General features: G+C 42.5%; 2 protein-coding genes across 3 annotated transcripts; one reads left to right on the top strand and one right to left on the bottom strand.

Moving 5' to 3' along the window:
* The first annotated feature begins 317 nt into the window (after positions 1–317).
* On the top strand, positions 318–8,027 carry SENP8 (SUMO peptidase family member, NEDD8 specific). 2 transcript variants are annotated; one of them, XM_078884238.1, is made up of 3 exons: positions 318–355; positions 3,414–3,778; positions 4,991–8,027. In XM_078884238.1, the coding sequence occupies exons 2-3, from the start codon at positions 3,444–3,446 to the stop codon at positions 5,328–5,330; spliced, it is 675 nt and encodes a 224-aa protein (XP_078740364.1). In that variant the 5' UTR covers positions 318–355; positions 3,414–3,443; the 3' UTR covers positions 5,331–8,027. The 2 variants fall into 2 exon arrangements, with proteins under 2 accessions (XP_078740364.1, XP_078740367.1); XM_078884241.1 differs by having other exon boundaries at positions 328–367.
* Positions 8,028–8,316: 289 nt separating this feature from the next.
* Positions 8,317–11,022, bottom strand: LOC144949235 (succinate receptor 1-like). Its single transcript, XM_078879137.1, has 2 exons — positions 10,747–11,022; positions 8,317–9,063 (listed from the first exon to the last, which is right to left on the bottom strand). The coding sequence occupies exons 1-2, from the start codon at positions 11,020–11,022 to the stop codon at positions 8,317–8,319; spliced, it is 1,023 nt and encodes a 340-aa protein (XP_078735263.1).
* Between the last annotated feature and the right edge of the window lie 4,222 nt (positions 11,023–15,244).

The raw sequence follows: 15,244 nt of genomic DNA, 5'->3' as shown, positions 1-15,244 counted from the left end.
TCTGATCCGGACCACCCTGGAACAACCAATACATTTGCATAATAGAGTCTCCAATTAACGATGGGATCTCAGTAATCGAATCGCGAGAGGGAATCGTATTCAAGGGAGAATCGTGTCACAGCCAATACATTTGCATTATACTCCTCAATTAACGATGGAGTCGATTCGCGAAAATGAATCGTATTCCAGGGAGAATCGTGTCACAACCAAACCATTTCTATGATCGATTCTCCATTTAACGTTGGGATGTAACGATTCGAATCGAGAGAGAATCGTATTTAAGGGAGAATCGCAAAGCCTCTGGGCGCTGACGTCACCCGGAAACGGCGGGAACAACAACAACAACAACAGCGAGGTACAGTAGGAGGTACAGTAGAAGCTGCAGGCGATGTGACGCTTCTCCCGCGGCCGCCTTTGTCTCTCTCCGTTGCAGCTGCTGCTGCTGGACGCGAAGAGCGGCAGGAGTGGGCAGTATAAAGCCCCGTGGGGAGGGGTTGACGGATTCGAGTTTGTGAGAGGGAGTTTTAGCGCTGCTGTGTCGCTGCTTTGGGCTCCTGAGCGAGTGCAGTGACTGGCACCGGTGGCTGCTTGGCTCGTAGCTGGTTGACTGGCTAATGCTGGTGTCTGGTTGACTAGGGCTGGTGGCTGGCTGGCTAGGGCTGGTATCTGACTCTGGGCTGGTGGCTGGTCCGACTCATAGCTGGTTGACTAGGGGCTGGTTTACTGGTTAGGGCTGGTGGCTGGTTGATTGACTGGCTAGGGCTGGTGGCTGGCTAGGGGCTGGTGGCTGGTTTACTGACTGGCTAGGGCTGGTGGTTGACTGACTGGCTAGGGGCTGGTGGTTGACTGACTGACTGACTGGTTGACTGACTGGCTGGTGGCTGGTTGTCGAAATGGCTCGGGATGGAGGCGGTGTCAGGTGTGAGCTGGTGTGCCGCGCCCCCAAGCGCTCCACTTTGGCATTGCGCGCCAATGTGGAGTGAGTGCTGAGTGCCCCCCCCCCCACGTGGCCGCTTGGTGCTGGCAGCGCTCCGAGCCACGTGCTCTGCAGGGCCATCCCGTCTGCCTGTGAAAGGGGACGAGTGATCTTAATTGGGGGTGGGGGGGGGGCTTTATATCCTAACAAGACTGAGCCACTGCATTACAATTGGCATGGAGGAAATTTTTGGTAATGCTGCATTTGCGCGTTTGTCACGCTCAAGCATAATTGTTCGTCAATAATACTGCCTTTCGAAGGCGGCAATTTCCTAGTTCTGCGGTCCTCTGAATGGTAAGATGTTTTCAGCCAATTTAATGAGAGTTTATGAATGTGGGAGGGAACCGGAGAACCTAGTGGAAATCCATGCGTGCGATGGAGAAACATTCTATTCCATCTTGATGGGCAGATCACAGATGGCGACTAGTCCGCATTTTGCTGTACAATGCGAGGTGAATGGAGGTGGTAGTGATGGCAGGAGAGGTAGAGGGCAGAAGAGGGTTTGCATGACTCAAGTCTTCCATCGGTGAATATTTTACATTTTGTTATGATACGGGCTGGTATCTATTGGCCAATTGCCGTGTTAACGTCCCAAAATGTTATGCAGAATTGATTAACCTTGGGGGGGGGGGGGGGGGAAATTACGGAAATAGTACATCGCCGACTGGCATTCGAGTAGCCTGTGTAAGTGATGCAGACACTGCGCCATCTACCGGATGTGTCTTGTTTGCATGACCTCAAGAAAGTTTCGCCCAGTTCTTGGCGCTTAGGAAATAAGTCTGCCCATGTTTGTCAGAAACTTGCTGAAGTGTGAAAGCCTTGCTCATTGCACACACCGCTCCAGCTTGGGCTCTGAATGGTCTGCACACACTTGTCGCTACTTTTCTGTTGTAAATGGCTGGTTTTCGGGAGATGCGAGAACAAATTTTGGGAGGGGAGAAAAAAAACTTGTTCCACTGTAATCAGGTGGGCACTTGTAATAACCTCCCTAATGTGAATTAAGCAGCAATGTTGGGCCAATTCCATTCGGCAGTAAACATTGGTCCACCCCATGAGTCATTGATGGCTTTTGGGCTAATGTGTGTGCTCAAGTAGCCGAATGGCTCAAGTGGTGGCTTAAGGTGTGTACACATGCACTCGCATGCCACGGAAGAGTTGGTTTTTAAATAAGGAAATTGTCAGATAATAGGTACAATGATGATTGTGAATGCAATTGATAATCCACAAGCGGAGTTCGTAAATTATTTCCTGGGGAAACAGGTCTCGGGCAGACAAAATGTGGACTCGCTGGTTCAATGCTACCAACTAATAAAATCACTGCTACTGCTTTACACTGCTTCAATTTGCATTAATGGTTTTTAGGCGTTTCGCATGGTTTCTGACTTTGTTTAATGACGTTAGCTCGGTTTGACATTTTTAAGTAATATAATAAATGCCTGTTATCTGTTAATTTGCTTTCTCTTAGCAAACAAGGCAATTTTAATGGAATAATGCACAACAGCAAGGTGTAGAAAGCACCTTACCTATTTTGAACTGATGGATTTTAACACCTGGCAGCATAAGGCCCGCCCGCCTAGCAGTTGCCAATATGATTAGATACTTCGAGTACCAATTGTGCTCCTTTTCGTTGCATGTGAAAATGTATCTTTAGTTCATAGTTATTTTAATATAAATCAATTCATTGCTGCGATGTTAGGAATATAATATGTTAACTCGCACACTGTTAGTGTTCATTTCCCACCACCTCCAAGTCGAATGTATTGCCCCTTACAGAATAAACGCTTCTGCTGTACTCTTAGTTGTGAAAATTGTCAACATTGGTGGTGCCACATCGATCGGTGCATTTTAGTCCAAGACTTATTTTAGAATCTCCTTGTGTATTTCTCAGTTGCAGCATATTATTTGCGTCCTATGGTGTAATCTGCCACATGTAATACTAAGTGCATAGACACTTGGGACTGAATTTCTATTTATGTAATGTAGTGGCAATTTGGTTTAACCCAAGTGATTAGTATTGTTAAAGCATGATGTGTGAAGAAAACGAAGGCATTCATTAAATATTTCAGAAACTTCATTCTTAAAGTTTGCATTTGAACTTAATAGTCTTTATCAATACCCAGCTGAAGTATTAAATGTATCCAATCGAGTGTTAAAAAAAACTGTTGCAACTTGTCTGTTTTTAGCATCCATTATATAGTCAACGGTAACCATTAGTACATTTTCCACAATGAAACCAGGAATCTTGAGTCACTTGAGCTTATGCAATGTTATCAAGCTGCTAGTTTTTCACCGGGAGAATAGTTTACGTTTTAGTAAAGGGCTCGCCCAACAAATGTGTTCAATTGCACTATAAACAAACACATTGACACTATTTAATATATGCAATGAAAACATCAGCGAGACGTTTGCTTGGCCTTTTTTCTTTATTTCTTCACAGCTTACGTGGGCACTCGGTGCCGCAACTGCCATGAATCCTGTGGTGCTGAGCTACAACAATTGCCTGCTTCGTCGTGCCGATGTGGCGCTGCTGGAACCACCGAACTGGTTTAACGATCAGGTGATGGCGTTTGCCTTCGAGTATATGGAGCTGGAGGAATTTGTAGGGATGCCCAATAACCAGAAGTTGTGCTTCATCGGGCCCGAGGTGTCGCATTTCATAAAGTTTTCACCAGACGAAGAAATTGGAGTCGTCCTTGGGCCGCTGGACCTGCAACAGAAAGACTTTGTGTTCCTGGCCATCAACGACCATGCGTCGCCCAATACTAGCGGGGGCACACACTGGAGCCTCTTGCTTTACGACAGGTATGTACACGAGCAGGAGGACTGCGTTATACACTCGTCCTGCACGTGCTGTCCCCTGGTCTTCTACTATGGTGTCATGATGCATGAAAACATTGCTTAAATAAATTAATTCAAATATCCCAATGCAGGACTTTCTTAGGAGTTGGATTATCTGATTTAAAAGCCCTTGAACTGGTGTATTTTCACCTTTTTTTAAACTCGAAATTATATTCGTTAGTGCCTAATACAGTGTAGAAATGTTACTTTTAGTTTTGGCTCTGGTTACTAATATAGTTAAATGTAGGCAATGGTAATGTAATTGCTCATCGGAGTTCATGTTTGCTTAATGTTATAATAACTAAGACAAGTGAGATTTCCATGATCCACTTGGTGACAGATGGTGCACTTTGGTAAAATTCTCCGTAGAAATTACTGGGTTGCTTTGGAGATCTAGGCACCCAGCCCCTTGCAACTGGCTTGTGCAGCCCACTGCACCATAAAGCCACATCCTTCTGCATTGCTTATAGAATTGTAACTAATTGTAGACTTAACAGGTTACATTTTTCTTCGCATATCCATCTATACTAACAATAACATGTACATTAAAAATGTGTACTGTACAGCATTACTTGGAGTACTGTATATGGTGTTTTTGGAAGTAGCATGTGCATTTTTTCATGTCCTGTCAAGCATTTTGTCGTAAGCAATGGTGAAAATGCCACAAGCACTTGGAAACAATAGATTTAAAGAAATTATGGCACGAAACTGAAGGAATTTGTTAACGAGTCATGCTAACCTTAAACTTTTAAGAAATATATTTTGTCATGTTAGATGTAGCATTTTTTTATGCGTAAACCCATTTATTAGGTTGGGAAAGTCTTTGTCTTGGTGCAGATGTGTAAAAATAGACCATCCAGTTGAAACCTTAAATCTTCAGAGCTTAACACAAACATAATTAAAGTTGTATTTTGTTCTGAGGTGCTTTAGGAACTTTGTGCTATAATGTGCATTTGGGTACAATGAAGCAGCATTGTCAATTGTTGCGTACTGCCCCATTTTTTTATTATTATTAAAAGATCTAGAGTATGATTGGTTGGTTGACATCATTTCACGTGTGCTATTTAAAACAGTGTTGACCCAGGAATATCCGTTGTTGAAAACTGACTTGTGTGCTTAAGCAGATTTTGATTCCCCCCTCCAACCCATTTCCCTCCCTATCTGCAACCCTGGCAGGGCGACTGATACGTTCCGGCACTACGACTCAAGCCAAGGAAGTTGCAACAGCACGCAGGCACTTCACACTGCACGGAGGCTGAAGTTATTCCTGGGCAGGGATGAGTCTTTAAACCCGATCTTCAGCGAAAAAGTTGAGACTCCGCAGCAAGAGAATGCGTACGACTGTGGCATGTATGTGCTGTGCCATGCAAGACTTCTGGCAAGAGAGTTCATGTTGGGGAGAGTGGGCCCAACCTTGAATGAGATAATTACTCCATCTTATGTGACTCAGCAGAGGAGAGAGTTGCGGCAACTCATTGACAAGCTGGCTAAGCAAAACCACATAGCAAGCAACTGAGCAGACGCTTGAATAAAACAAAACGGCCTGAACAAAACTAATCTGCCAGGTCTCTGAAGCTGAGTGAGGTTGGGCCTGGTTATTTCTCGAATGGGGGACCGCTTAGGATTATCGGTTGTTGTAGGCTTGAGTTGAGATGGAGTTTGGAGATGAAGTACAGGAATGAATTATTTAATAAATGGGCTGAGCTTTGAGTGTTACCCCTTCACATTTGTGGGTTTTCTCCAGATACTGTTTTCTCCCACATGGAAAACAAATGGATGAAAACATGGCTTGATGCTTATGGAGTTGTTTTTCCTGGGTAATTTGCATTGCAACAAATCCAGTAATTCACCAATTGGTAATCCACAAATACTGTACTTTGCGGATTGGCGGTTTTGTGACTGCTGTAACCCTTGGCACAGTGACAGATTGAAAACGCTTTGTGGTCTGTCATTCACAAGTGGGCTAGGCTAACGTGGCAATACACATACTGAGGGAAGGTTTTAAAAATATATTTACAGTTTCAATCTTTTTGCTTTGCATGTCAAGCAAAAAAACATTGCAGATTTGATGTATAATCTGCCGTTCGCATCCTACGCAAATTATTTTCGTGGATAAGGAACTAAACTCCAGTGCGCCACGGATTACAGTATCTGTCATATGGTCCCCTTATATCACCATGGATTATTGCATTTACTCAGCACTTGTATGATTAAACATACTTTTAAAATGGCATATCTAAATTCTTTATAAAGATGTAGTCCATATCTATCACGACTTTACATGCCTGTCCCTAGCATTTGGTCCTGCACTTTGGCAGTTGTGTGTAAGAGGATGAAGCTTACAAAGAGCTGATGCATATTTGTGACTTGAAGTTCATTAAAAGCAAGTAATTTGTCACCCTTGTGCTTCAATAATTTACCACTTAGAATCCCGATGCGAGTCTGGTTTATAGATTCCATTATCAAATTTTGTCACCTTCACTGATAGACTTTGCTTATGTATGTTGAACTGTTGCACGGCTGTCGCCAACCATGCTGATTGGCAGTGCGGGGGGGGGGCACAAACCTAAATCAAAGCTGTTCTGGCATAAGGCCATTTACCCCTTTTCCATATCTAGGGTCCTAACCCCCACGGATTTGCACAGTTGGCTGTGGTACAAAAAGTTCTAAATACGATTATCCAGGGTTATATCTGGTTGTAAGGCTTTGCCTAAACTCTGTTTATCTGTAGTTCTAGCTCCAGACAAAAGTTTCACCAAATGTGGCGTGGCCAGTAGGTGCTTGCCTCTGGCACCAGTCCTAAACACGGTCTCTCCCAACGTGATGGGTAATGGAAGGCACTTGCTTGCCATTTTTTAGGACTCCCACATTCTAGCGCCTCGACTGTAGAAAGCGTATCAGCTTATGCACCCATAGTTAATTTGGTGGCAGGAGGCGGTCCTAAGGTTTGTGCACCCACTTACCTGATTAACCCTGGATATTTGACTAACTCTATCTGACCCTGGATAGTTGTAGGTATATGCCGAATAACTCTATTTAACCGCGGTCTATAACCCGAATATATGGATTGCCATGCTTGGACAACCAGGATTTGTCGACTGTAGAAATGTAATTATTGGATAATCGGATTGCGGATAAATGATTTAATGTAATGGGGTCGTGCTACGCCTGCAACCTTGGGAGGCTGCTGTATTTAACAGTAAAACAAAAAGTCGATCAATTGGCAACCCAAATCGGTGACGGGTTCAACTCACGGTTTCATAGTTATAACCCTACTTTACCGTGTATACATCTGTTCATAAGTTGCAGTTATACGCTCCATCTTCATGCAGGTGTATGTGTATAGATGACAGGAACGCAACTGTGCTCCCTGATCTCTCTCCAAACCATCTGAAAGTTGTGGAGGGCTTTCAGCTGAATACAGCAATTCCGCAATGCTGCAATTTGTGAAAATAATGACTTCGTTTCAAATGGTTCCGTCACACGCGTATGTACACACGTGCGCATGTCGACGTGCGAGACAGACCTGGGGTACATTAAATGAGCAGAGGTTTGCCATCGCGCTAAAAGGCAGACATTAACTTCTATTGTACAGTGTTAGCAGTGCCTTTATTAAAATGGCAGAGAACATTGTGCATTGCTAGATGACCTAACTAAAATGGATGTGCTAAAGTAACTAACATGGATGCCAGCTGCATTGGTAGTGAATGTCCACCATATCTTGAAACAATCTGACGCGCCGACCTAATGGTCAGCAAGGCAGCTGCTCGGACGTTAGATCCTGTTTCGATGCACTCTAATCTAACTGGTTTTTCAATAGAAAAGCGTTCTCAATTGCACTGCCCGTTGAATGGGGACCCTTGGTTTTTCAGCTCGGTCTAGTTAGGGATGATGCCTTTTGGCGAGAACGAGCTTGTGAGATCTGTCCAGTCCCCGAATTAGGATAATCTTCTGTCTTCAGAGTAAATGTCGTTTTCACCAAATCTCCCAACTAATTGGCTCTATTTTTTGCGTGAAAAGTTTCTGTCACTTCTACTTTTCACATTGGTATATTTTGCTTATCTCATAAATGTAACTCATGCTTGTTTTTGTGCTTGTGTTGTGTATGCAAGTACACCACGCATTGTAATATATTGTCACTAGTAAAATGCAGAAAGTAATACAAGTTTGGCGAGTACATTGTGTTGGCAGTTTATTTTCCAGTAAATTATGGACTGCTTTAAGGGAACGTGGAGGAATGCATTCATTTGGTGGAAACTTTTTAGCTCCGGTAAAAAAAAATGACGCCGTACAAGTAACTTTTAAAATAACTCGTGCGTCAAATTCACCTTTTATTTCTGAGATAAATCACGCGTCGAATGTTTATATCAGAACAAACTATACAAATGTGCTTCAAATTATTGAAAGTTTAAGCAAAAGTGAGTACATGTCTAGCCTCTGCATACCTGTAATTGTAAAGGCAAACTTGCAATTAACAGAAAAACGCATATGTTGTCGTTTGACTAAGATATCGATGATGAAATTTGTTCAGGGTGAACTTGGTTTCCTCCTTCAGGACAGCAGCTCTTAATTGCTACAGTCAGCCTTAACCTAAAATTGTCACCAGCCACGAAATAAAACATGGGATTGAGGGCTGAATTCAAGCTGCACAGGTCTTTGGTAATGATGTAGGCTACTATGATGACCTGATTGTCACACGGATGCGGTGGATAGAGAGTGAAGTACATCTTGACATTTCGCAATATGTGGTATGGCACAAAGCAAGTGGAAAAGAGCACCAGGGCACAGATGATGATCTTGACAGATTTTTCCTTTGATATTTGCCGACCTTGCATGCGTTCTTGCCTGAGCGCTCGCACGCATAGCAGGTAGCACACGAGCATAACCAGGTAAGGTAGCGTAAAACCCAGGACGGTGAGCACGAGGCTGTAGACGAACATTGTCGCGATGTCGGCGGAGTCTGTGAATCCGTGGCACCGCTGGTTGTTGCTGGATGGGTACTGAGACACGGACACGAACGACAAGAGGGGCGACACCTGGGCCAAAATGCACGTCCAGCCAGCGACGCACATCCAGAGGGACACGCGGTGTCGTGGCGAGCGGTGCCACTTCAGAGGGTGGACGATGGCTACGTAGCGATCCAGGCAAATGTAGACCAAGAGGATGATGCTGGTGTACATTTGGGCATAAGTCAAGAAGCGCATCAGCTTGCATGTGATGGAGCCAAACACCCATATGCTGTCATTTGCCTGAAAAGTTAAAGCAATGATAAATAGCACTGCATTAAATTCAAGTCAAAATATCTGCATCTCCCTGCTCAAACAGGCATTTGCAATGCTCATCTCTACTGGCAAGTTTAGCTGCCCCGCCCATACTGCTGACACTTAGGCTACGCCCATTTTAAACCTTTATAAACAGTTTGCAGTTAGAGGCTAACCCCCTTTTCCTGATGACGACCGCTTGTGTTGCGATCGAAACGTAGTTTTTTGTTATTTACTTTGAACCTATCTACGTGACTTTACCGAAAGACCCAAAGAATATTAATTCCTGCAGTCACGAAAGCTTTAAGTCAAAATTTGGTACTCATTAGCTCCCCTGAAAAACTGATTGGCAGATTTGAACTTGCAACCGTTTGAATTTGCTCGAACAATAAGACCTTCCAGCCAGATTTTCTTCGTATAATATCAAGTGAAATATATGTAAGTGGATCAATATCGAAATAAAAATATATGATTTGTTGGGTTAGCCAAAATCAAGAACAGTAGCACATGTTCACGATCGTCCAAATATTGCTAATGAGCCATTTATATTTCTGGCAGCAGTAATGCATTGGTAACATGCAGGAAGGTACTCGATAAGACAAACTAGTTTTCATATGGGTCATTGAAATTTTACACACGTGGTAGGCACAATTAGCAAACGATACACTTACTGAAATTAGACCTTTCAACACAGAATTATAATACAAAAAAGGTTATATAAAACAAATGCCCACAGTTGCCCCAAAATGTGGAGCTGGTTGAGACGCCGGTGAAGAACTACGGCACAATGGCTGTAGGATGTCCCTCAAAGTCCATATCCTTGATGCTCGTCTTGATACATTCAAGGAGAACATGGGAGCGTACTCGGAGGAGCAAGGCGAGCGCTTCCACCAGGATATACTGGACTTTGAACGCCGCTACCAAAGACAGTATAACGAGAACATGATGGAAGACTACATTTGGGGGCTGATTCGTGAAAAGTGATTTACAGTATAATCGTAAATCTCGATAAACTACTCACTTCTAAATATTTTGTAGTCATTTTTGAATTACTTTAGTATAAATACACGTTCATTTGTAATCATAAGTTGTTGTTTTCTGACTTTATGTGAGCGAAAATACAGAAATTCGCCCGTTTCCTCATTGAAAATAAGTACATTTCAAAATATCACTGTCCTGGTCACAAAAGCAAACTTTGTGGGGAACAATAGACATTTTCTATAATGTTTAGGCATAAGCAATTAGGAAATAACACTTAGAACCCAGGAACAAAAATTGTGTTACATAGTGTTATGAGTGGCCACTGGATTAACCATTGTGAGAGGCTGGCTGCGAATCATGCGTTGGCAATCTGTGTGGTATCACGTTCGTGTAGGAGCGGTCAGCACGCTGCACTATGAACCCGGCGACCCGAGTTCGATTCCCGCTCATGGTAGCCACCAACACCGGTGACGATTATCCAAACCTGTTCTGGGCCTCCCCTAGGTCGACTCAGCCTCAATTGAGTACCTGGTGCGGTGTGTAGTAACCGTCGCCACTAGGGAGACAAAGGCGGTCGGGCGTGGTGCTGGCCACACCCACCCCCTGGTATACCATGCAGGTGCTACTAGATAACAGCACTTGCCCCAACATCCTGCTAAGGCTATATAAGTGTGTCTTTCTTTGCATTACCTGGTACACGATCTGCATGGGCAGAGTGAGGAGGTAGAGGAGGTCGGCCACAGCCAGGTTGAAGAGGAAGACCGTGCTGGAGCTCCAGGTCCTCACGCTGCGCGCGTACAGCCAAATTGCGGTCAAGTTGCCGGGCAGCCCGACCAGCAGCACGAGGCAATACATGGCTGTGTGGACATACTTGTCAAACAGCGTGCCCGTCTTCCCGCAGATGTCACTGCCGGCAGACTCGTTGATCTGGGCGTCGATCAAACCGGTGGTGTTGGAACTCGCCATGGCTTGCCCTGCCTTGACTGCCAATCCCACTGGCTTGCTGGTCAGGAGGAGTAGAACTTGTGTTATCGAGTCGGGGCTGATAAGGGGGTGGAGTGGTTGGGGATGTGTAAATGCTTGGTTAGTGTGTGATGTCAACATGTGGCCGAGGTTGTTAAGCTTTTCAGAAAATCGTTTCAAGGTCTGTGGCCACTTAAATATAGCACGTTTTGTGAGTAACACAGATCAAGGAGAAGTGCAATTGGGTTATTTTTCCAGGTCTTTTTTTTACTCAGTCAATGGACACCTCGAGATTTTAGCTACATTTACGTTGTTTTCAAATCAGTGTAAATGAAGCGCAATGTGAAGATATAAGGTAAAAATCTGATTAAATAAAAGAAAAGTAGGTTTTACCCTTTCTAGCAACAAAACAGGTATTAAGATGTTCAAATACCACATAGCAAAAGGTATCGAATGCAATTGCGAGTTCGCGTTCTAGTGAATGTTAATTTATTTAGATTTCAGGTAATTCGGTTCGTAAGTACGGATGTTCGTAAGTTAGGTGTTCGTAAGTACGGGTGTTCGTAAGTCGGGTGTACTATATATCTTCTTATCCTTTTAAATTTGATGAAAGCAACAGTTTTTTTATTGTATTAAACACATCTGATGTAGTGTACTGTAATGATTTGTTAATAATTCACAACTATTTTCTGTATATTTCCATTCGTGTATTTCTTCTCAGGCAGCTCTTAGTAACCACGGAGCATCACATTTTCTGTTCACATTTGTTTAATAGGTGATAAGCTTGCACTGGGATCTTACCATGTAATATAATTTTTTTTAAAATTATTGACAAATAATCTAAACAGGTATTTGACTGTGCAGTATTTGGAAAAACAATAAAATCGATTTTTGACATGGAAAATCTAATCCTTGAAAAAATGACAAAATTACTTTAGAGTATTTGGCTACTATAAAAGCAACTTGGTTGAGCTATAATTTTGTGGCCAGATCGCTTCGGAAAAAAAAGTTTAAAAATAATTAGTTCTAGCATCATCTACAAGATCCAAAACAATGAATGTGTAAGCCTGTTTAACGCCTGCCTTCGCGCCAATGAGATGCCTTAGGAGGCAAGATGACACATTTGTTTGTAACAAGTTGTGTACGAGTTTGAGTATACAATACTCCCATTTTACATGTGGAGGTTTCTCCAAACACTCCGCTTTCCTCCCACATACAAAAACATGTTAAACAAAGACAGCCTACCCTTCAGACGTATTTTCAGGCGGCACTCTGCGATGTCACAAAACGTGCAGTGGAATAAAAAAAACACATCAGAGAGCTATAGAGCACCACGACGAAGACCTGCAATCATGATGCCTTTCATTCTGAAACAAGAGCCATCCGGGTCGGCTTTTCTGTGTGTACAAAGTGGTAGACTCAATGATGTGTATATTGCCACCACTGGCAGTTGACTGGCAGAATATGGAAATTGTAGCAGCATATGGATTGAATGTTGCTATCGGGTTGTAAATTTGTTTGCATTGATTCACCGAGCCAGCGATTCAATGAATTGTTACGGATTGTCAATGGATTCAGGGTCACAATTCTATTTAAGAAATATTCTTATTAATCTTGCTTTTTCTGTTTAATTATTTGTATTTGGTATTTTTAAATGTCATTTGTACAATTTTCACGAGTCTAATTGTAACATTAGTAACGCTCATTATCTACTATTAAATCTGTATCTCTACGCAATAATATCTAGAATTTTCTCAGCATATTGTAGACATGTTAACCAACAGCATTGGTTTAAGCAAGCAAATTGTGGAGCGGTTTTGACCTTCTGGGTCTCATCAGGACAGCCAGTCTGACTCAGCTGATATTCAATTCTAGATTTTATGTGAGGTAAAGAGCAGATGTGAATCTATTTTGTTACACTGGATATCCGCATATAATTTCCATAAATTATTACGCACACAATTTGATAGACGGACCATGAGTGTGAATTGAGAAAAGGCTGTTCATTACTTATTTTTAACTTGAGTGTAATAATGTCATATTAATTGATGAATGGATGCACCATCACAATGCCTAGCTGTTTACCTACCAATGACTGCACACTAAACAATACTTCGGTCACTGGTCACATCAAAATGTATTATTGACACCATTACACACCACTGCACTTTGTAAACATTTACAACATTACATAGCTCTCACCAGCGTAGACTACGATTGAAAACTTATTTATCTAGAACTGTTTTTTTGTGCTTAGTTTGTTGTTCTTCCTCCGCACCTCCGATTCGTGTGGTTGGCTATGTAAGGTGCGAAAGAAGTTCAGCGCACATACATACAGACGATAAGGGACAGAAAAGGCAGAGTGAGTAGTATGCAAGACTTCCTCTACCTTTAAACAGGGGTACCAAACTCGCATGTAGAACTTGGGCACTGCTTGATTTCACATCTTTATTGGGCTGAACCTCGGTTTCTCAAAGTCCTTTTTGACATTTTCCTGTTATGCCAGATAATAAGGTAATTTAACATCCAACTTTGGATGTTGACTTTGCGACGGCTATGATCATCTACTACAGCAAGGGGTGTGTGTGTGTGTGGTATAGCATCAGTGGCTGTGATGACTTCTTGATCTGAACCTAAAATGTTTAGGGCAGTCGGCTGTCACGCATGTTCCCACCTCCCGCATGAGCCTCCCCTTGCCAATACCCCCCCCCTACCGTCCTTTACACCATCACACAGGGTTATCCAAGCTCTGGTAACATGTTGCGAGTCCGACAAATACCAAATTCTCCAGATTACCAGCTGCACTTTTCTGCATGTAATTTAGAGAAAAAGCTGGGAGGAATATATCTGCTAGGTGTGTGACCAGATTTGTATACATCTGTAAACAACGAGCACAAGTTTGGGGTTGCGTATTCGTTTCCAGAGTGTTTTATAATAGTTATCTGATTTCACAGGCATAGTCCTTGCAAAGCCCAAACAACTTACACCTAAAAGTGCACTGCTAACACCGAGAATATAATAACGTAACGCCACTGAGGATTCCTGATAAAATGTTAGAGCATTTAAGAGAGCATATATATTTATTCAAGGCCTCACTGAGTCTAAAGACAATGGTTTAGGTCAGTTCATATTCGGATGTTTAGACAATTTCTCAATGAAATGCATACAGATAACTCAACAACCTATTTGTTGTACTGTACTGCCAACTCTTGGCCACCTTATAGCTCTATAGGTTGGGATTCTGATATATATACAGCAACAGATCTGGTTGTGCAAGCTGGTAATGAAATATAGCTCAAACAAGTATATGCCCTCACACAACATAAAAACACAATTTCTCAAAATGCAGAGCAGACTGGAGAAAACACACTGCTCTCAGAATCTAGATCTAGAGCCACAGGCAGTTTTATAAACGTTTAATATCATATGGAATTCAAAAATATATTTTTTATGAGAGGGGTGAGTGGATTCATGTCAAATGAAAAAGGAGTGGGATAGTGGACATCTTTGCCTGGTGCCTCTGTTAAGGTTAAGCATATCTCCCCCAGGTTACTAAGTCATGATCTTATAGAGAAATGGCCATTCAAGCCCTCACAGCCTTCTCCACCTTCAGGGCGATTACTTTCAGAAATGTACCATTGTTTTGATGCTGCTGGACCTCCTTCCTTTTATAAACACAGCGTGGTTATTATGGACTTAGGCAGGATGCACTCAGGGCACTGTGATGCTTTCTTGAAGATTATGTAATAATAATGGTTTCAAAGGGAGATAACCATGTACGGTAGTCGGCACATTGGATGGGTCCAAGTCTTATGTTTTTCATGGGGTGCCACGGTGGTGAGATGTTAACTCCCTCTCCTGGTATACAGGATGGTTGTGCGTTCGATCCCGACTCGGACACCTGTATATTTGAATGTTCTCCCGTGGTTGCTGTGGTCCTGTCTGACTCTCTTGAATATGGAGCGCCCTCCTTTATATACATTAAAATAACTGTCAACTTTTGGTAATTGTTTTAGCTGCCCTTCAATAAGCCGCTGTTTTGTTCCTCCTCTGACATCCACTTTCAAAAGTCCTCTTCATGTTTAACAAGCCTCTGAAAGTAGAATAAATAAACGTTAAACAAACCCTTTTGAACTCAATCCTATATGTAAAGTTGAAGTACACATTTCAATATAAATTTCAAAAACATGAAATATTACTTTAAAAGAAAAATTCACAAGAAGAT

This window comes from Lampetra fluviatilis, chromosome 3 (genome assembly GCF_964198595.1).
Source record: "Lampetra fluviatilis chromosome 3, kcLamFluv1.1, whole genome shotgun sequence".
NCBI lineage: Eukaryota > Metazoa > Chordata > Hyperoartia > Petromyzontiformes > Petromyzontidae > Lampetra > Lampetra fluviatilis.
This window is presented reverse-complemented; position numbering and strand designations above follow the sequence as displayed.